This window comes from Excalfactoria chinensis, chromosome 12 (assembly GCF_039878825.1).
Source record: "Excalfactoria chinensis isolate bCotChi1 chromosome 12, bCotChi1.hap2, whole genome shotgun sequence".
NCBI lineage: Eukaryota > Metazoa > Chordata > Aves > Galliformes > Phasianidae > Excalfactoria > Excalfactoria chinensis.
Window position 1 is genome coordinate 11,509,106 of NC_092836.1, and position 22,972 is coordinate 11,532,077.

General features: G+C 37.8%; 1 protein-coding gene across 2 annotated transcripts in view; it reads left to right on the top strand.

Moving 5' to 3' along the window:
• Positions 1-22,972, top strand: part of ARHGEF3 (Rho guanine nucleotide exchange factor 3) — a 99,146-nt gene that overhangs the window by 44,756 nt on the left and 31,418 nt on the right. For both annotated transcript variants that reach the window (XM_072347101.1, XM_072347102.1), the window contains one exon: positions 4,301-4,363. In XM_072347101.1, coding sequence (XP_072203202.1) covers positions 4,301-4,363 — 63 coding nt within the window. The remainder of the gene's footprint in view (positions 1-4,300; positions 4,364-22,972) is intronic.

A 22,972-nucleotide genomic window follows, 5' to 3' on the forward strand; every position in this document is an offset into this window, starting at 1 on the left:
GCGCAAGAAGGCATGTGTGGTGTGCTGTTCAGCTGGAAGGAAGGCAGTGTTCTTTCCATGCCTCCAGGCTGTTGGGCTGTCAGCATGCAGCTGAGGAAGTCAGCTGGTGCTGTTGTACAGGTGGGCAAGTAGGCTGTGGTAAGGTAAAAAGGTGATCATCTTGAAAGATGATGGAGTCATTTCTCTTGAACTATGAATGAATGATCAGTGTTGTGAAATTCTGATGGGTTAGCTCTGAACCAGGTTTATCAGGAAGACTGTATTCAACAGGAAATCCATGGGAGTCTAGCTTTTTGTTGCACAGATGCTCGTGTGATTAATATGACATGGTCTCCCACTGTACAGACTTGTTCTTGTTTCAAGAACTTGACATTGTACCATGTCATTTTCTTTTTAAAGCATCCGTGCCTTCATTTCATCTTAGAAACTCGAATGTCAGTGCAACAGTAATGTAATAACATGGAAAACAATCCTCTGTGGGGGTTATTCTTGTTCCAGTGTCACAAGAGTTCTGGCTTTAAGCTGGGTGAGGTGACACTGCTTCTGCCTCTTGAAGTTGACTTCTAGAGTCTGCCATGTGAGGTTATATCCCACCACCTGTGGCAGGAAATGTTAAATTAAGTATTATTCAACTAGCCTCAAGATAGAAGGTCATTAATATTTTGCCTTGTAATTTTATACCCAATCTAAACTGGATTCAATGCATACATTGTTAACTGCAGCGAGAAAAAGTCATAATCTCCTCTTGTGTTACAATGACCAAAATACTTCTCTATTTTTCTTTTTTAATAACTCTTTATATTATGGCTGTGTAATTTGTCTTCTTCCTACTGGAGGCCATGCTGTCCTAAAAAAAACTTATTAGAACTGGTGAATGTCATGACCATGGATGATTGTAAGCAGTATTAACAGGAACTTGGGATACTTTGTGTGCATGGTAATGAAAAAGAATTAGAAAATCAGTCAATCTCTGCTGTGCTATGCATGAGCCAGTACCGGTGATGTACTGAGTGAAGATTCATGTTGTCGGTTTTGGCTTAATGCAGCACTGTGTGATGATATAAACTGGCACGATAAATCTAACGCCGTGTGATATGATGTGGTTAGAATTTGTTTGCCCAAATGACAAGTAAATATATCAGTGTGTCAAATAGGTGTTCAAGCCCATTGGGGGCCCTGCTTACTTAAGTTCTGTCAGGAAGTTCTGCTTGCTCCTTAATGTGCCATTAATGTGATTTCTGTTTTGGGCTGTAAATTAATTTCATTGTCTGACTCTCAGCTTTACTCTGCCCTAAGTGTGTGCAGTATGAACAGCATGTATTCACAGAACCCTTCAGGGCTCAATGTATAGCTATTTCTGTGTACTTCTTTCTTATTTCTGTGTATTTCTTATGTACTTCTAGCATCTTTGTGAAAGGAATGCACACCAAATTGTTGATATAAAATTATATGACCTTAAACATATGATGGGGAGCAATATTTAAGGGCTAATTTTCTGGCACATGAGAGATAAAGTGGTCAGCTGCCTTGCACTATGGCAACTGAGCCTGTAGTTGTAACTCCTTTGGGTAAAAAGTGCTCACAGGGAGCAGGGATTAATTTAATGAGCAATACTGAGTGCAGGCTTTGCTTCTTAATCCACTTATTATAGGCAAAGGACTGTATCTGGTAGCTCAATTACTGAAATAAGTTTTGCCATGTTGGGTTTTTCCCCCACCTTATTATACTGTGATGATAACCCTTGGAATTCTTAGGAAATTAAAACATTACCAGCGGTTGATATTTACCAATTTCTGTATGAAATGACATGGCTAACAGTGTCCCTGGGATAAACTTTCAGACAAGAGTTTGCTTTTTTTTTGTTTGGTTTGTTGCTTGTCAGGAAGTAGGAGTGCTAAAATACAGCAGGGAAAGTGGTCCTTTAGGATCAAGGCCGAGCAATCTTCACCAACCTACGTGGGCTGTCCTGGCTCACCCAGGGTTGCTGCTTTCCTTACAGCTCTTCTCTGCTTTCATCTCTCTTGGTCTGTACATCACAGCTGATACAAGTCTGTTTCTACTGAGCATATTGAGATATAGTTATATAACTTGTGGGATGTAAGTCGGTATTCATGTACTGTTTAATGCTGTGCTTTTCCTCAGTAGACTTGCATTGTTTGCTTGGCCTCCATAGATGCTACTTTGTGAACAGTAGCACCTGTACTCTGTTTAAATGCACTGGTCCAAAGCTTGCTACATAGTTGCTGCTGGATAACTTCACCATTACAGCCGCAGGGTGTTGTTTCCTCTGTTTTCCCTCTAATCCTGCAGTCTTCCTGGGGTGCCTGTACCCCTCTTAGTTGGCATTGGTTCTTTATAGGCCTCTGCTGTGTTAGAGTTGTCATGCATTGCTGAACAGGAGCTGAGTGGCTGCCAGTGAGTGAGCCTTCAAATCAGTTATTTAAACAGAAACTGTCCACTTGTGTTCTTGTAATTTCACTGTTAATGAAGGGGAATGTCTGTTCCATTACAGGATACAGCATATGTAGAATTTACTTTAAAAAGAGATAACAACTTCATGTTTTTTGTTGGCTATACTGTATTTGGAATGCGTACTGAAGCATCTAAGTGATGATGATCAGAGTCTTCTGATGTTGATAGCTTCTGCTGCAGAATAAAATTCCTTTATTTTTCTCTGCATGATGGATTGACCATCTTTTGTATTGCATTGATTCTTCTGGACATAATTCCAGTTTTTGCAGAGTGAGGCTTAATTACTTGATTTTATACCATTTTTATGCTCCTGTGGCTAATAAATATCAACCCAAGCCGTCATTACAGTTGAATCATGTCCATCTGTGCATATCCACCCAAGAACTGTACTTTAAGAAGGATTTGATTATGCACAGTCTGAGATTTACTTTTATAAAACACCTTGCATTGTTTAATGTGGTTGGAGGACTCATAATCCTGTTTCTGTTTCTACATGTAGTAATAAAAGCAGAGTCAAACCACAGCTGGTCACAGATTTTAAGATCACCATTGCCAGGAGGAAAAAAAAAAGAGAAAGGCAGCAAAATTGCAATCAAATACAGTGCAAGTTAAAGTTCTGCACTAAACTAGTAGGTAAATACAGAAACTTTCAACAGCTCTACATTTGTTTTTAAGCAGCATGAAATAAATACTTCTGGATGTTATAATATTCTTGAACTTGCTGTAGCCTGAAGAGTCACAGGTATAGTGTGTGTACATGCAGTGCATCTGTACTTCCTATTTGATTACCTTTCTTGGCTTTAAGACATGTTTAATACTTCCTTGAGATTCTGAAAATAGACATGGCTGTCTCTACCTTCACAATGTGACAATCCTGACTTGTAGCTGAACTTTGGTTATCTCAAAATGTGGGATTTCATTATGGCGTCACTATGGTGGTTCTTGTTGTTTTTTGTTAAGTGCTATTCTTTAGACTTCTGTAGACTGGGAACTGAATCCCAGCTATTGCAAATGCTTATCTCTACTTGACAGCGGAAGACAACACAGCTGGATAAATAAGGATCTTGTATTCATCATGTATTCGGTGACTTCTCTTGTTTCCTAAATCTTCCTGGTCTGTAAGAAGTGCAGAGCTCTGTAAAATGAAATTTCATACTTCTGATTTGAAGGGCGTGAAGATCCAACTCGTGATGAACCTGTGAAAGGGCATCAAGAGGAGCTGTCACTTTTTCAAAACAGGAGCTGTGTGTAGAGCAGAACCCAGTCACTGATGTGGATGTTGAAGTCTGAATATATGTTTATTTAATTCCTGCAGTGTATTTCACCTTGCCTCGTCATTGTATTGCATTGCTTGCCTGAGAAGAGTACTTAATCATTGAATACATGCTTTAAAAAATGTATATAGTGACTTTCAACAGCAATGTTTTTTTTCCTCCGGACAGTTTCATTAGCTGTAGAAATTGCCACATCCAGTGCTGAAGTCCGATTTACAACATGCAGCAATTACTCACAATTCTTGATAGAAATAAAAGTGTATTAGTTTAAAAACAAAAAAAAGTGATAAATAAATAGTGTTAAATGAAAGTGTGGAAGTTGAAGTGACTCTTACTCACTTTGGGCACAAATAGAAAACAGTTTACTTACGCTGATAGGGTGAAATGTGAAAAAAGAGCTTAACTTCACACCTGAGGTAATTATAATGACTACTGAAGGTAGAAGTACTGTGTGTGTGAGAGAGATTTCACTGTGTGTAGCCATTTAGGACCAGGCTGTTAGCAGTCAGTAGTATTCATGAGAACTGAGCTTTTCTTTTCATTTTGTTTTATAGAAGAAACGGAAACAGAGTACTCAAGATGAAGATACCATCAGTATCTGCAGCTTGGATACAAGCGTGAGTGATTTCTTTCCTTTCCTTTTGCCTCTCCTTATAAAATCTGGATGTTATTGGTGCTCTGAAACAAACCTGTTTGTACTTTTGGCTGTATTGTTTTCATGCACAGCATGAATAATTTATTCTGCTTATTTTAAGGACAAGGTGTTACCACTTTTCATTTTTCTGTAGGGGTGCTTTTAAAGAGGAAAACAAGAAGTTAGAATGATAGCAGTGGATCTCTTATTAGTAAACAGTTATTAGTAAGTTAGTAAATCAGGGCAAATGGGCATTGTGAGTACAAGACATAAAAATAGAACTTTTGTCCTCTAATGTTGGTACACGAGATAATTTAGTTCACTTAGGGCAGTGATGGATACTGCTGGTGCTGTGAAGCTGTGTAATGTGATATTACTACAGTTATGTGACCTTGGTGCATCAGTTTTGAAGTGGCCCACTGAAACACAGCTATGATTTTCTATCCACACTTCACAGATGCGAAGAAGCCAATAGCAAATGTGTTTATAAATTACATGGTTTTAAGCTACATGTATATTTTAAAATTTATTTACTGTTTCTGAACTCTTGAGTTTTTCTTACTTGTTTCTGTATGTAAAAGTGAAACATTGACTGCTCTGAGTTGGCAACATTTCACTGATTGAAGTCTGTACTTCAGAATGGATCTACAGGGACAAAAACAGTTCTTTCTGGTGGATGTTGAATCAAAGTTTGCATGTGTGTAAAATGGTGGAGTACACCATATTGTGTGCAGTTTCCTATGTAAAATTATGACTTCTAACATTTAGCATTTGGTAGTATAAATCCATGGAAGTAAAAGAAATGTAGATGAATTTACCATTCCCTCTGGTGTTTTTGTTTTCAGTGTTTTTTTCCCCCCACAGTCAGCTGTTGAAGCAGGTTTCCCTTTCTGTAGAACTTTCACGCAGTATAGACAGAAAAAGTAAGTTAAAAAGTAGAGAATAAAAGCTTTGGCAAATCTTTCTGTATTAGCAAGTGTTATACCTACTGCTGTGGTTTCTTTAGCAATCAAATTTGATTTTTGTTTAGTATAAGCGTTTCCTGAAGCGCTTAAATTTAAGGGTTCATCTGCATGGATGTGTGCAGACCTGCCAACTCTCACAGGCACCTCAAGTTGACTGGATAGAATCCTGGGCCATGGTGATTCTGCAGATCACAGACTCATGGCAGCCTGACCTGAACTATTGTGCTAGTTAATCCTGGTAGACGTTATGTAGAGCTAGCACTTCACTGCTGTAGTTATGTGGCTCCACTTACAGCTGGGTGCTATTCATGTGCAAGGTAACTTGTAACTGCCCAAGGAAGCAGCAACCAAAAGGAAAGTATAATAATAATAACTTGTGCGTGTTCTCAATGAATTTTTTTTCCTATAGTAGTGGCTACCAAAATGGAATGTATGTGTTTGCTATTAAGAATGTTGAATTCTAACGGGAGTCATTATGAAATTACTGAAGTTTCACTGAAACTTGATTTACTGAAGTAGTAAATCTCTCAGGCACATTGTTAAAATCTTTCAAAATCAAACAAACAAACCAGAACAGCAAAGCAACCCAACACAGAACAAATGAAATAGTATATATTTAACAAGTAAATATATCTAACTGCTGTACAGTGCACTTCCTGCCTTATAAATTGGGTGAATGTTTTCCATTAGATCCCTCTAACTCATGGAGCTGCCAATGTGAGGATGTGCTGTCAGCTGCATGGAGCAGTTACTGCCATGGGGTCAGTGCATCACCTCAAGGATATGCCCTGAGTTGTTGGTAGTTGTATTTGTTGCTTGTTTCTTCTCCTGTGCTTGCCTTTGGCAGTAGCTAATGGAAAGTTCTGGCAATCTTCAGCTCAGTCCAAGTGAGTAAATGTACAGCACCTTTGTCAGGAGATAGGAAAGAGAATGGGTTTAACCATTCAAAGACTGGAGTTGCTTTGTGCCCTGGAAAGCAATATGCTTATTCAGGTATCTGGATCTCCTGACAATTTACCTCATCGTTTGTCTACAATCCTTTTATAAAAATAGACATATATCTTAATGACTGACCGTGGACAGAAACACCTGCCTTTTCAAGTGGAATCAGACGTGACAGTTTTCTTTCACAGGAAATGCTTGTTGGAGCTTTGCTGACTCAGGACAAGGACTGGTAACCTAAGCATGTCAAACGATCTTTGTATTTGTTTAGTGACCCAGACTGGTATTGATGCTTCAGGAGTTGATAAACTGGCTTATTAAACTGATGAGTTGGTCTTGGCTCATGTTATTGCCAGCTTAAAGAAATGGATTTGTAAATCCCCTCAATGTCAAACAGTTAGTGATAACTTGTGACAGATGTGTCCAGCGGGCTGAAGGCTGATGAGTGTGTGAATATATGAATGTAGGGCAATTTTAAGTTTGTTTTTAAAGGAAAAGGTACGTATTCTTTTGCACGGCTTTGCTCATGTAGTCTTCCATGGAAAGCCTTACTTTTATTCTTGGTATACAGATAACTTGCAGTGTTTCATGCTGTGTTGTTAAAATGGTGTTATATTCTAGAGCGATTTGCATATGCTTATTCATTTACAGACATTATTAGCATGATGTATGCAGACTTCAGATTGTATAGATAATCCCGCTTGGAGAACGGGGATGGAGAGACTGAGGCAGTTTTTAAGGTCATATGGGGCTAAGTATTTTTTTTAATCTTTAAAACATTATACTCCAAGTCTACAGTTCTTTATTTCTCCATGTACAGGTAGAATGTCTCTCTTTATTTAAATTCTGAGATTAAATTTACAGGTTTTTCTGTTTGTGCTTTCATCTTTTTTTGCTGCTGCCGCTTTTGTTCTTTTCTGAAATCCAGGATTTGAAATGCAGCTCTTCAATCTGTGCAGTCCTTTTCTGAGTCAGGTCTGCTGTTGGAGGAGCACGGGGATCGGGATCAGGTAGCCAGATTTTGCTGTGCTTTGCATCCTTCTTGGAAACTGCACAACTCTTTGCTTTCTGCAGCTGAGTGCTCTTTGAGAAAATTTTTGGATAAAGTTGATGTATAACACTGTAAAAGCACTGATGGATAGAACCTCTTATCTGAACGCTTGTGTAAAGCACTTAGCAAGATGTTTAAAAGCAATATATTTTTAATTGCTATTGCAAAGAGGGTGACTACAAAGTAGTCACAATGTTGTAATGATAGATGATGCTATGTTTCTCATGAGTGTCAACTATAAAAACACAGGATACTTGGAAGGTATCCAGAGTAACAAGCTCATAAAAACCTAATACAGCACTTGAATTTTCAAACTAAAATAATATGCGTTTAGCCAAAATCCTCTTCAGGAGAAGGAAAAGGGCAATGTTGTGAAGTTCTTCTCTATCAGTTGCATGCAGAATTTGTTGTAAGCTCCTGGACATTGCTTCTGTTCTCTTGGAATATTAAGAAGAAATATATATATATATATATATATATATATATTATTATATGTTTTTATATATGTGTATTTATTATATGTATTATATATATAATATATATATGAAAGCATGATGAACTAAATAAGAAAGACATTTTTGTAAGGAAGGCAAAATTCCCTGTGTGAGGTGTCAGAAGAGTTATGTTTGCTATATAAAAATTATTACTGAAAGCAAAATGTCCAAATGATAATTTATTAGTGTTTTCTGAAGTGGAACAATCTTAAGGCTCATCTATCAGCTTGCAAGTTAATCAAATATACTCCAACATAAACTATGAACGAAAAGATACCCAGACCTAAGCAAGATGAATATATGCCAGTTCAGAGTTCATTAATTTTGATTGCTTTTAGTTCCAAGTGAACATTTGTTATGTATTTGAGAGTCAATGTAACTGAAGCATTCTTTGACCTAATTAAACTTAATTATAAACTCAATAATTTTTGATTGCTAAGGTATGGAGGTAGCTTTGAAAGCTTAGAGGGGATTACATCTACATCATCTTATCAAAGTTGAGATAATTAAAATACATATTGTATCTGAGTCTTTTTATTTCCATTAAATTCTGCTGTGTTGTGTGTTCATAGTATAAAAAGCATTCAGCTTGTCCAGTAAGATGTATACAATATGCTTGAATTATGCATGGCTTATTAATTTTGCTCTATTGCATAGGTGGTCAGTGCTCCATCTGGATTCCGACTTTATTATAAAAGGACTGTTCGTAATCCATTATTAATCCGTCATATGATTGGTATTGGCTAGACACTGTCTGCTGTTGGTATTATTTGAAGTATTGTAATGTCATTTTTTGAGGCTTTGTTATTCTTTTTATTTCTCATTAAATGAGGCCTACGAGCACTTTGTTTAAAAAAAAAAAAAGAAAAAAAGTATAAAATGCCAGTTATGCTGCATTCTTGTCCTCCGGTGTTGTAATGATCTCAGATTTCCTGTGTTGCAATACAGTTACTCTTTATTGACGTGCACAACTTTTCAGAATATGGCTGACTGTTCCTGTAAGTCTCGCAAGCCTTGCAGATAATTCTGGTGAAGATAACAAATGTGCAAAGAAGTCAGACAGCTTCAGTGCTGATCTGTCTACTCAGTGTTGCCACAAACTGTTTTTAGGCACATGTGTGTAACTGGCAAAGTAAGGAAATGATCTCTTGTACCAATTCACCTGGATTCTAGAAATTAAAGCTGATTTATATTAAATTATGACTACTTTTCTTTAAGGTTTTCCTCAAACTACAACAATATCTTACTGCAGCTCACTAACATCTACTTATCTACCTCTGTTTACATTTATGTATAAGACCTGCAGTGCAGAGACCCCTCTGGGGTAACTGTCCCCACTGACCCTGGGGAAGTTATTCTCCTTTTAATGAAATAGATCAGGAAATAAAAGTGCTTTAGCTAATGAAAATATTTCACAAATTTAGGATGACTCTGCCTTCACTCAGTACAACTCTAATGCAAGAGTATTCAAGGATCCCATTTGTTTTAAAGGTTCCAAAAGTTGTTTCTTTAGTGATGTGTGGTGTTAAACGTACTGTGTGTCTTAAACAAGATGAGGCCTGTTTACAGATGAAAAAGGGGTATCTGAGAAAGGATTATCTGTACTGTAGGTATGGTATATAATTGAGAACTGGCTGAAAAATGGGGATCAGAGAAGCAAAAAGCAGTTTAGTGAGGTAGACTGCAGTCATCTTGTCTCTGGCAAACTACTAATGTTTCAGACAAATAAATGCTAGTGGTCTTTTGTTAGTGTGCATGAATAAATGCTTGTTATACTGCATTCATTTAGAACAGTAAGTTCAAAAAATGATATTAAAATGGAAAAAAAGATTAATCTGTAGAATTTAAACCCAAGATGTTCCTGCATTGTCATAGCAAATATTATTCCCTTTTTTTGTTTAAAAAGCTGATAGTGGAAAACATTTTCAAAGGTCAAACTCCACGTGTAAAATCTTTGAGGGATTAGAAGATGTGATGTATCTCTGAGGTAGGACAAAAGGAAGCGTGCCCACTTGCTCTTCATGACATTAACTAAGGAGGCAGAGCTAGACTAGACTATCTATTGGGACATGTAACAGTAGGGGGAAAAATGGTAACAGAAGTTTCAGAGCTGAGGTTGACTGATATGTGCAAAAGATGCTTTGAGATTCTTTATTATTGTGCAATGTTGGCAGATTGGACATACAATGAAATCTTAGAGTGGAAAATAAAGTAAGATTTTGTGAGGAAATAGTTATTTCTAGAATGCAGTTTTTCTTTTCATATTATATTTTTTGTGATGAGGAGTGCTCAGTACTTGCGTTCATAAGCTAGAAATATACATAACTGGGGAGTAAAATACAGGGATGGTGAAATACTTTAAGGGAGAGAGGCATCCAGAATACACTTGAGATAATGCAAAGCTATTGCTTTTGACATCAATTTCAATTGCTAATCAAAGCTTAAATTGACATCAAGTCTTGGGAGCAGCAGAGGAATGGTGGTATGAAACTGAAAAGACCTTATACCAGTTCTTAGTTTTTTAGTGTTGTTTTGTTGAGATCAACTGTGGTCACACAAGTTTTTTCTTCTACTGATTATAAAGTGAAAAATGAAGTAAAGTTTTAGCCCCGAACCAGAAGCATTTCATCCAAAAGATCCATTCAGTCTGTGTGCTTTACTATGAACTGCAAGAAATTACTTCCCTGGAAAGCGTGTGAGACTAAAAAGGACTTAATCTTTGGGAAATACGCATAAATGATTAGTTTTAGAAAGCTGCAAAGAACACATCATTGATGTCTCTGATTCAGTTGGAAGTTGAAACATAGAAAATAATTCATGAGGATTGCAATAGTAATGTAGATCAGGTTCCATTCAGGCTAACTGGCCCATTATTAACTGAGGATCCTAACTGAGCATTGCAGCTGATCCTTGGTACTGAGCTCATGTATCTCATGGTGGCAAGTGCTTAAAAGCCCCCTTGGCCATACCTACATAAGCTGCAGCCTAGCACTTCTGAGCTACAGCATTTGCTCTGTGTATGATAGGCAGAAAGTGAGTTTTTGATTAATTGCCTTTAATGTCTGTTATATTCCATGTTGTTTTCTGACTAGTGACTATACAGAGAGATTGTGGTTAGCAGGGCTGTATTTTTCAGTACTATTCGTATTTCATTGCAATGTACTACTTTGTTCAATTGATTGTTGTTTTCTTGAATGGTGCTGTTTTCTTTTATGATATCCCTCTGTAATGAAAACAGGCAATTGAAGTTTGAATTCAATGTAAATTGCTTGCAGGTTACAGGACCAGACTTGATGTATGATTATTTTCAACATGGTAGAATCAGGAACATTTGTGAGCAGAGATTAGGCAGATATTGCTGACAGCTGCAGAGTTGGCCATCACCGTACATTGGGTGTGCATTGATTGACTTGATGCAGATTTGCAGAGGTGAAGTTGTGTTTTCATACATTTTCATAACAAAGCTGAATCAACAAACTGGAGATGCTGTAGTTTGGTGGTTGGTTTGCTTAGAGATCAAAATTAAAGCTGGTGTTACTTCCATAGTAATGAATCTAATCTACATTATAAATTATAAGATCTTTTTTAAATTTTAATTTTATACATCATTGATAATGGTTTTTTATACTGAACATATAATATCAACCATACAGACAAGTTTTTATGAGAAGGAAGGCTCTGTGTAACCAATGCATTGTGTAGGTCTGTTAGTAATCTAGTGCTGTTAGGAAGGAAAACTTTCCTGTACTTGAAGACTGAAAATCCTTGCTCCTGCCTCAGTTCCTCATCCGCTGCCCAGCAGCCTCACTTCCTTCCTCATCCTCAGCCTTGCTGGGTGTTTCTGCATTCAATGACTTTCCCAGCTCTGCTGCCCAGACTTGAATGCTCTGTTACAACTGAGTGCTCCTAGGGCTGGGTCATTAACTTAAGCTACAGTCATGTATCTATTGGGTATGATAATAGCACTTCCCCCACAAATAATGTTTTTAGTGTTCATTTTAATAACAGCCCTGTTATGCTTATATGGTACTGTCCATGTTGCCAGCATCACTTTAAGATTAATAGATCAATCAAAGATCCTAGTTAAAAAGACAGCCAGAAATGCAAGAAATGTTTGAAAGATTTACTGAAATGTTCATTACATTATTTACGTTCTTTTATAGGACGGGGGGAATGGATTTAACTAAAAGAGGAGATTTAGATTAGATGTCTGGGTTACAGTTCTTGCTGAGAGGGTGGTGAGGTGCTGACACAGCTCCCTGGAGAGCTGGGGGTGCCCCATCCCTGGGGGTGCTCAAGGCCAGGCTGTATGGGGCCTCACTCAGTAGTTGACAACCCTGCCTGGGTCGTGGGGTTGGAACTAAATGATCTTTGATACTCCTTGCAACCCAAGCTATTCTACAGTTCTATAATTTATCAACCCTTTAAGCCTTTCATCAGCACTAATGTCAAACTTTAAGATCTTGGACAGGATTTTTTTACCAGTTCGAACAAGGAATATATCAGTGCACGCTATTACCCAAAGGTCACTTCAGTGCAGGATCATGTCAGAAGGCACGATCAGGTGAGTCTCAGTGTTTATTGTTGAAGTTTAACATGCTTTTTAATGAAATTTCATTATTTTTCTCTGGGGGCATTTTTCACTGTCCTTGTAATCTTAGAATATTATCTCTGCATAGCAGAAATTTCCAAATTAATTTGGTAGCCCTTAGGTTCCCTTATCTCTTAGGGAAAAAAAAATTGATTACTTCTCCCATTCCATTATTATTCTAGTTGTGTAATCTGGACAGCTGAAAGATATCTGCTCACAGCTGCTGACTCACATAGTTATGAAACTGAGCCATGTTTACTTAGCTTCATGGTGGAAGCAGCAAGGAGGGGGAAAAGCTCCCAGCAAGAAGCTCAGCAAGTATTTTGAAATACTACAGGAGTGTTTAACAAAAATTGAGGTGGTTGTTTACAAGCGTGTGAATGTTTGTGTGTCAACTCCAGTGATGAATGAAAAAGAAATGAAAGCACTCACTGTGTGTAAATATATGTACTTACCTGTAGACACACAAAGCAGTGCTCTTGATTGTTGAGCTACCACCACTGACATGCAGGCACCTGAATGAGATAATTGGGTTGCTTTTAGACTTAATGTGCGGTGAAGCTGTCATGCATGTGATATTTTAGGATCTTAGAAGTCTGATGACTTCAATTAGGAGAGGGTTGGGGAAGGACTAGGGAAAGGTCTGCACCGGTGGGCAGTGGGCATGGGCCTGCTGCTGCAGCTGAAAGACCATTTGCATTTGGGTGGTCCTTTGTGGAACCAGAAGTTGGACTTGGTGATCCTTGTGGGTCCCTTTCAACTTGGGATATCCTATGATAAGTCAGTAGTAAATACAGTAACTTTAATATGAACCCACAAGGTTTCATGCAAACGGTCTTTCATTCAGTTCTAGGCTTTAAAGGTCTGTGCTTTCAATTACTCCGTTAATTCTTTGAGAATTTGTTTACCACTTTGTATCTTACTCCCCACCTGAAGGGGAGATTCACCTGATTTATCCCAGTAACCTGTCTTTTTTAGTGACCAGTCAATAGAATTTGAAACTGAATTGCAGACTTCTTAAAGATTTCCCTCCTGAACTGCCAGCAGGTTATCTGTCGAAGTTATTGCTGGGCACTGTTTAGAATTGTGCTCCAGTTTTTTCAAGAGGCTTTTGTACTGATGGATGCACGTGTCTGCACATGATCTGCAGAGATGCTGAAGCATTAGATTTCTGAATGGGACTGTAAATTACATTATAGATTTAAATACCTGTTTCTGTAGGCTTAGTGGTTCTGCTCAATTTTAACCCGCTGTGAGAATGTAATTGAATTCTGATTTGATTTTCTAAAAATGTAATTCAGAAAATAATATTCAGAGTCTGCCGCTCAGAAGGCAGTATTTATTCCTCCAGCCTTCTTTCTTAAACATGCTTAATGAATTTTTGAGTGTTTCCATGTAGGACTATTACAATTTGTGAACTTCGAATTCCACACTACCTTACTGTGCTGTATTTAAAAGAAATGTACATTTATCATTTTGATAAATTTGGAACCTGATTTTACTAAATGTAGGGCTCAAGCTATAATGCAGTATATGTGACTTAGTTTATCCACCTGGTTAAGTAGAATAAAGCAGTAGGGGGCTGTTTTGAACACTGAGTTTACTCTGTACCAGCTGCCTGTTACTGAGAAGTTGAGGTCTTTTATAATCATTTACTTCTGTTCTGTAGGTAGGTACCTTCATAACTACAGAGAGTAGCTATAATGTCACTAGAATTAGAGTTTGTCTGTTTAAATTCTATTTAATTCCACAATGTTGCTTTTCCTGTGTGGTAAGTTAGTTCTTCTGTGAAACGTGAAAACTGGCTACGTTTTTTTGGGACTTTTTTGAGTATGTTCTGTTTCAGGAGGTTTCATTCACTTCACTTTGTTTTGAATTATAGTTAATTGAATAATTCAAACATATGCAAATGGAAATATATGATAGTTATAGCTTAAATGTCTAACCTTGGTATGGAGTGTTGGTATTCTTTGAGTTGTTGTTACTTTAAATATCACTGATGTGGACATTAGTAAAGAGCTTTGAAGGTACATTAAATTAATTGCAGCCTCCAGTAGTGCAGTAATTAACAAAACAAATACAGGCCCTTTAGCCTGGGGGGAAAAAGCTGGCAGTAAATTTCTTCTTCCTGTGAAGTTAATGGAATTTCTTCAAGAAACGTTTAATTTCATTTGAGGAATGGGGGCCCTGATTGTGTGAAAATATTAGCAAGAACAAGTTGCAAGTTCTAGGCATACACTTGATTATTATTTGCGATTTATTGGCATCAAATCTGTTGCTATCTGTAGCACATTTTGTTCTGTTTTTGCCCATTGGTGCTAAAAGGTGGTCAGCAATTTGTTCATGGTGGGATGTGGATGGAGAATGTGGGGAGGGGCAGGATTTTTGTGAAGGCAGAAGCATTCTCTGAAAGTATGCAGTACTTTTGGTCGTAACAAATACGTTACTAATTAAATGCTCAGTACAGTTAACTTCTGAAAGTATTTGTAAGACAAATTAGTTGGATGAAGGTTTTTTTATCTCTTCTAGGAAAGTTTCACAGTTTCTTCTTATTGAGGCAGATGGGTTAACTGGGAAAAGGCTGAGTATTTTGTGCACTGTGTGCATGATGTTATCTACTGTGTGCTTTGTGATACTTTTGTTAGAGTTATTGTTCTCATATTCTGTTGTTTCTTACATCTGAAACATGTTAATTACGCTCCTCGTGTGACTTCTTTTTTGATACCATGACTTCTTAGAATAACACAATGATTTCCTGTTCGCTGTGTGAAACGAGCTCTGTATTCAGACAGCCAGTGTAATTGGATGTTTGAAGCCATTTTTGTTACTAGCTTAGACCCTCTTGCCAGGAAAAATGTTTTTTTAATACTCTTTTCTGTTTACTTGCTAACAGCTTATAAATAATGAATCTGCTGGCCATGTCTTGTGCATTTGGGCAAAGAACTGATGTAGGAGATGAGTTGGTGTCTATCTGGAATTGAGATTGAGACATTTCTTGTATGATCGTGGCTTGTTTTCATTGGTTAAAGGATGTGGAGGAGATACTTTTCTTTAGTGATACTAAGAAAATTCTTTAATTGAATTGAAAGTACTGCATAAAATGTTATTAAAATGGACAGTATTACTTACTGTGTGATTGGGATTGAGCTTGCTTTGCTTGCAGAATTTGAGGACCTGCTGTGGTTGAGACAGTCTTTTGGTGTAAGATGTGTAGCTGTGAAAGAAGCAATTAAACCCAGTGCCAGGAAGTGCTGTGGTGTTATTTGTTAAAACCAGTTAAAGAAAATATTGGGTAAAGAAAACTTGCAATAAAGAAAATGGTGGGTAAGAACCACACAGCATAACTGAGATAGAACTGAATTGCTACAAGTCTTTTCCAAAAAGTGCCATCAAGTTGCCGACTCTATGATGCTGGTATTCACAAAATCAGGAGCCTTCAGTCTGTCAGCATCTGTTTGTCCTGTAAATAACTGTGATTTCTTTTTTAAGATCCTGATCATTTTTGCAGAGCTCTGATCTCAGCTTGTTAACCTTGTTAATTCTTATGAGACTTTGCTGGCTGCATTTAACGATTAATTCGCAATCATAGATCCACCTTTCCTATTATTTTTTATTGTCATGAAACAGCCAAGGGAGAAAAGTTATTTTTCTGTCTCACTGTCTATTAAGTGGAGAGGCAAAAATGTCAATGGCCAGCCAAGAAGTTGGGCCTGGAGATCTGCCTTCATATTTGAGTTTGTGGGTAGCCTACTGTATGTGCAGAAGTTAGAGGTGTGCTGTAACTGTCAAATACCAGGTAATTTCACTTAATCTGTATTGTTTTACTAATTGTAGGTATTAAAAAATATTCTTTAAATAATAGCCAAGGTTTTAACTGCTTTATAATATAGACTTCTTCAGGCATGGTGTTTAAATTGAGTAATTTTTCTAGTGGTAAAAGAAATAAAAGTACCAATTAAGTAGGATACCATCTGCAGCTTGGGTCACAATTGGAATAAGGTGCATAACTGGCAGCATTTGCCAAAGATGATGTGTCTCAGGAAAAATAATATTCCCCCTGTCTTCCTGGGAGGGAGATGTTTCTTTTTTCTGTCTTTGGGAATAGTAAGGAATGTTCTCTCTGACAAAATTAGATGCCTTGTTTCCCAAATGATTTCTTCATTAGCAAATAATATAACTGCACTGCAAGTTTTATGCTCATCATCTGTCCATTGCTGTTCTTTATTTACATTAATTGAAAACATGAATAGTTCAAATACTTTAATATGTTTTTGTCTGTTAGTGAAGCAGTGTTGTATCTTTTGCTCACATTTGTGGCTTCTTGTATTCTTCAAAATAGCTTCCTCTCTGTGATACTCGCTGTTTTAAGTAGGTTAAAATGCTTCTACAAGTGAGAGATGAGAATGAGGACACCTTTAAAAGTAGCTCTTAGCATTGAGTAGACCACAGAAGTTTAAATATACAAGTGCTGGTGGATTTGCTGGTAAGCCTCTCATCATGCAGTTTCCTCTGAGCAACCTTAGTTTAAGAAGAAAAAAATAGGTGCATTCAGCAGCGTTTAGTTTTTGCTTTCAATCTGGTGTGTGAGGTCATGCCAAAATGCAAACCTCTATGTAAGTGAGAAAGGGAGAGTTGGCAGAGCCTTTGTGCAGCAGTTCCTGTGTACCCATCGGTAGCTGCAGAGGTAATGAAGATAAGCTATGTTTTATTATAACTTGCATAGCTACCCAGTTGCTAAAAGTAACTCAAAAAAAGTAAGTTAAAATTTCCCCTGGGTTAAGAAATAGGAAATGGAAGTGTGAAGAAATCATTAATGACAACATCATTCTTTCTACTGTCAAAGGTCTGTTAGAAGAGCTAAAATGTTACAGCTCTTCCATGTGGAATTTCCAGTGTGGCAAAACTAGGTCTTGGGGACTGTTAAGCTCGTGAAGAAACCATTTATTGTTCTCAGTTTACTGTTATTTCCTAATACAGAAAGGAGGTTGAGCCAGCCAGGATTGCACTTGTGATTTTTGAGTGACATCACCTGAAAAATACTTGAATGGCTTTTTTTCCTTAAGAGAATTATTATTTAAACAACTTGAAATGAAGATCTGGGGAACTGCAGAGGCCTGTCAGCCTGGCCTCAGTGCTGGAGGGGGGCACAGAGCCCGTCATCCCCTGTGCCATCACACAGCACGTGGCAGTTGGGTGGTTCGCCAATGCTGATCCTGCCTGACCCAATCTTCTGTAACAAGGTGGTGGCTCGATGGTGAGGGAAAGCTGGGAATGTCATTTACTGGGACATTAGCAAAGCCTTTGATACTGTTTCCCACTGCCTTCTCCAGGAGGAAAGCTGTGAAGGGCCTGGAGGGGTGTTCTATTTGCTGGGTACCATGCTGGCTGGATGGCTGGGCCTAAAGGGTCGTTCTGAAGGGAGTTAAATCCATAGAAGCAGCCTAAAATGTACAGCAGAGATTCTCTGACATCTATTGAAAAAAGAGGAAAGGAAAGCCAGAGGAGCATGGGGGGGCAGGGGGGAACTTTGAGGTTGTTTCCAGGATGCTAGAAATATTCTTATAGGATCTGCTGTTATTTAGAACAATCAGAAAGAAAAGAAAATGCTTCAAAAATAGAGTATATTTTTAGTCTACACTTCTCCAAACATTGTTCTCCAGAGTACAACAGGTAAATATCTGGCCTTGCCTGTGGAAAGGTGGCTTGTGTTAAGCACTAAATGCTCAGGGAGAAGGGTGTCAGAAATGTGTTCCTGTCAGCACACGGGGATGGCAGGGCTCCTGCTCTTGGCTTTCCAGCTGAGTTAGTGGTTGCAATGTGCTGCTGTGCACTGAGAGGTTCCAGCTGAGACTGTTTACAGCAGCCACATGAACCTGGCTTTTGGCAGTTCATTTAAAACAGTTCCAAGACCTAAAAAAACTAAAAAATTTGAAAGTTAGTCTTGATTAGGTTGGGTAACTGTTCTTACTGTAACTGATTGAAGGCCCCAAAGGATAAAAATGATTGCTACAGACACTGCTCATTTGTTTGTTGGGTTTGCACTTGGCTCTACTGATTTACCTTTCTATGTTTTGTAGCAATAAGGGAGCGTTAAGAAAGCAGCAATTATTTTCTGTGTTGCTTGCCACGTTCAGTTTCATGCTGCATTCAAGTTTGTGCTGGTTCCACTTCATTAATTAATTCCAGGCTTCCAATTACAGGCAGCAGCTGAAAACTGAACCTTTGTGTGCTGACACATCCCCTGCCCCCATCAGGTGTGATACGCTGGAGCCATGCGTGACTCAGTTGAACAGGAAGAAGTAACACTTTTAGATTTAATTAAGACAAGGTGTCTTTAAAGTTTCTTCCCCCATCCCCCTCATCCTGCAGTTATTTCCTGATATATTTTGGGGGCCAACTTGAGCAAGTTTAGGAAGGAACAGGTTTAAAAAACAGATGCATGCTTCCTGAAAACCGCCATTAAAAATTTCCACCTAGTTTCACAAACAAAACATAATCCTCATCCTATCAGAACTGAATTAGAGCATGGTAGAAATACTTGTCTTAAACATTCAGAAGTGTTTCACATATGGATACAAATATTTACCGAAGAACTCCAATCAGAATCTTAACTCTCAGAATTTTTTTTCCTCTCACCAGAGTCACTGGTAAATAGTGTAGGAGGTTCTTAAGTTTGATGTTCATCTTCTTTTCCTTCACACTCCCTTTCCCTACTGCCAAGTGAATGAGCTGATTACCTTTGCTAGCACTGGTCACCTCAGAAGCACAGATGTCAGTAATTAGAGGAAAAATATCTGTAAGAGTGGTCCTTAGATTACAGATAGTAGACAGCATTGACTTTGAGATTGCCTTAATGCTGCCTGTGGACAGAGCAAATGTATGAAAAAAATGAAAGTGAAGCTGACAAGCCTAAGTGGTCAGGGAGCACTTCATTAGCTTAATGTTGTTGTCCATGATACCTAAAGTTTGGAGATCACTCCTGAAAAAGATCTGTAGCTTCCCCCACCCCCCACCCAAATAATATCTATTTTTTGAGCTCAGTTGCTCGTAAAATATACTTTGAGAGAGATGTACAAGCATGGATATGTCATGATCAGAAGGCAGAACTGGATTTTTTTGCTGCATAATCCTGTAAGGTTAGATGAAAGATGAGAAACATTACAGAGTTTTCAGTGTCATTTTTCAACGTGCTGTTTGGTAACATTTTCCTGCTGAGCTGTGAATGTAAAATCCTTACTAAAGCTTCCCATCTATAACCACCAGAAATGGAATCAGGAAAGATTCCTCCTTTCTGCTTTCTCTTTTTGCTAAAGATAGGCCTCTTGGTAGTGTAATTTATTAGTTTGGCATCTCTGTTACCATTATTTTGGAGAGCTGGAAATATTACTATCAGCTGCTTTCTAATTGCCTGGGTAGAAATGTAAAAACAGGCTAAAATGTGATCTATTGATTGCATTTCCCCTTCCAGAAGGTACAGGGACATGCAGTACTAACTATACTGTTAGCTGAGAATCTAACTAACTGAGAGCATTTTGCAGCTCAAATGTTGTGGTTGCTGAAAAAAAAATGTGAGAGCAGGCAATGAGTACAAAAGCCACAACCATCCCCATTACTATAAATAAATTCCCTACTGTCTCATCATTCAGTGTACCTTAAAACCTGCTGCATCTTAGGAAGTATTGGAATCACAGTTGTATTCAGTATATATGCTGTAGATTTTTAGATGTGCAACTCTTTTGAGGGAGTGTGGGGGGGAAAGGAAGAATAGGCTTAGTAGAATAGGTAGCAGTAGTGAAACAAGTGTACTGTTAGAAGGCATTGAGACTAGAAGTGCTGCCTGATTACTGTATCTTTCCCATATGTGCAAGTAATATCAGATAGGTGATTTAGTTTCATAGAGATCAGGGAGACTGCTCGTGTTCTAAAAGGTCTTTGTAGCTTCTTATTTCAGCTGCTTGGCTTCTTCCTGTGATGTGGTTAATATATCCTGCAGCGACACATTGAAATGCACATCTGCTGTTAGATAGCACGTACTAAAAGAAATGTAACTTCCTGATCTAACAAAATAGATAGGTTCTTACTGTGGTAAAATGGCAGTTGTTTGGGGAGGATAGATATCCTTTATTTTAATACAAATTCCAGGTTTAGAGGAAGCAATTAGGAACAGAAACAAGAGAGGCAGGTAGTCTCTAAATGTTTGTGCAAAAACAAACACATCAAATTCCAGAGAACAGTATGTAATAACATACCTGCTTTTCTATTCCAGATATGAAGTGCATTCCAATCTTTATTGTACAGCTATGCTTTTATGAAGCTGACCTTTCAAATTTGAGTCAGCAGTGCAATGACTGGATATTTCTTATGACTTTAACCTCTAGTATTTTGTTGTGGATTTGCATTGTAACTCCTTTGAATGCCCCATTCACGCTCTCCCCATTTTAAGAAGGACTGGGGCAGCGAAGGATGGTTCACAGAGCACATTGAGAACACCTGTACCAGACACTGCTTGTAGCTGAGCACTGGCATTTGCAATTTTTCCACTGCTTCACTGCAGTATGTTGGCATGGCAGTGCTGCTTGCCTTTGTTTCTTCTCCTGATTGTTTGGTACCTCTGTTAAACTTTTCATTATTATCATATCTGGAATAAGAAAGTATGTGGATACTGGATTATCATGCTTCTAATTGATAAGAATCATTGGAAATATAAATAAAGGTCCTGTGTCTTGCAATCAGGAAAAGCATGTTTTCTGACCTTGCCAGCATATTTTATTTCCCTTTTACTCTTTGAGGTTTTATGCATCACAGAATAATATTTTTGCTTTATCCTACATTAGAATTTCTGGGTGGTTGCTCAGGGTTTTTTCCCTACCATACAGAACACTTTCCTTTTTTTAATTTACTTTTTTTTCCCCCCAACAGTAATGTAGCTGATTCTTAACTCATTAAAATGGCTTCCATTGATGTGTCCTTCTGTTGTTAATATCTCTGAATTAGCATAATTTGATCCTATTCAAATTACTTTCAATTATACCAGTGTGGTGTTTTTCTGATCCAGCTGCTCTCTGGCCTGCTTGGAGTTCTGGGACTGTTTTCTCAGATGTCAGCATGAGTGGGATTTTCTTTTTGCTTTTTGCCCCTCTCTTTCAGGTCTAAAATATGTAACACAATCAAAATACACTTTTTTTTCCCCTCTTGTCTGAACATAAAAATACTTTGTTTATACTGTCCTTCAAGGTAACAAAAACACTTCTTTGTTAGTGTGCTTTCAAGCCAGGATAAGGACATCGAATGAAGTTAGCAAGAGATGTTACATGGTCTTGTATTCTGTAGTAGGCTGAAACTCATACTGGAAAGCTTAATAAGTTCCTCCTAAATGATCTGATTTTGAGGTCACCTGTCTTAGACTGCTGCTTTTGTGCAAAATGGAAGATTCAGCTTAAGTAAAAAGAAGGTCCCTGGGAATTCCACTTTATGTATAGTTTACTAATGAGATAGTCTTAATAGGTAGCCTTCAAAAGAAGTGTTGTTTAACCCATCAATTGCTGAACATATATTATCATACAAAATTCACATAGAAAATTTGTCTAATGCCCAAATCTCTTAAATTTCTTTTGCTTTGTTCTTGAATGGAAATAGCATTGTACTGAATAAGAAGGAGGTCTTTTTATCTGCCCCGTGCCTAAGCTTGTATTTTGTTTCTATCTCATCATCAGTTTCTGGCTTGCATTATTTACAAAGCTAAAATTCTCCTTCAAGTCCTTACTATGTTGCATTCTGGTTATTGCAACGTTTATTTTTCTGGGTTTACCAGAACAGTTTTGCTTTTCGCATCTAAATTTCTAAGTGTTGACTCTGCCTGCTCTTTTATGAACAAAGTTGACAGTGATAGTTAGCGACTTGTCTAAAATTCACATCTGTTGGGAAATGATGCACCTTATGGTAGAACATGGTTGTGGATTTGACAGTGGAGGTAACATCAAATTAGGATGCACTCAATCTTTATCCAGGTCGCAAAATGAGTTGATAACTGATTAGTGACAAGTTGATCAGGAAAACTGATTGTTTTATTTCTATTTTTATGTTTTAATCAGAACTGGTTACAGTAACTTCTGTTCAGCATGAATTACTTCATCATATTTTCCCTTGGGAAGATACTACTTTGTAACTTTTCTGAAAATGGCTTCTTGATGCCCTGATTCTTGTCAAGGGGTGTGAACAAAGAAGTTCTGACCTGGTGTGAGTTATTGGGTCTGAAGAACTTATGCCCTTTTTCAAGTGTCTTTTAAGCATTAGTCACATTGTTGCTGGCAGCGAGTGGTCTGTAAGGTCATGCAGCTGTACTATGCTTGGTGCTGGGTGTAGGCGGGTTCTATCGCTTGTTGTTGCATTATCAGGTTCTGGAAGGACACTTCATTTTGAAGTTAGACCATATTTTTGCTGCTCCCTCACAAGGAAAGGATGAGAAATGGATGACTTAATTTTTATTTATTTATTTATTTATTTTTGTAAGTCCCCGTGATAATTTCAATTATAAAACACTGTGGGGCCT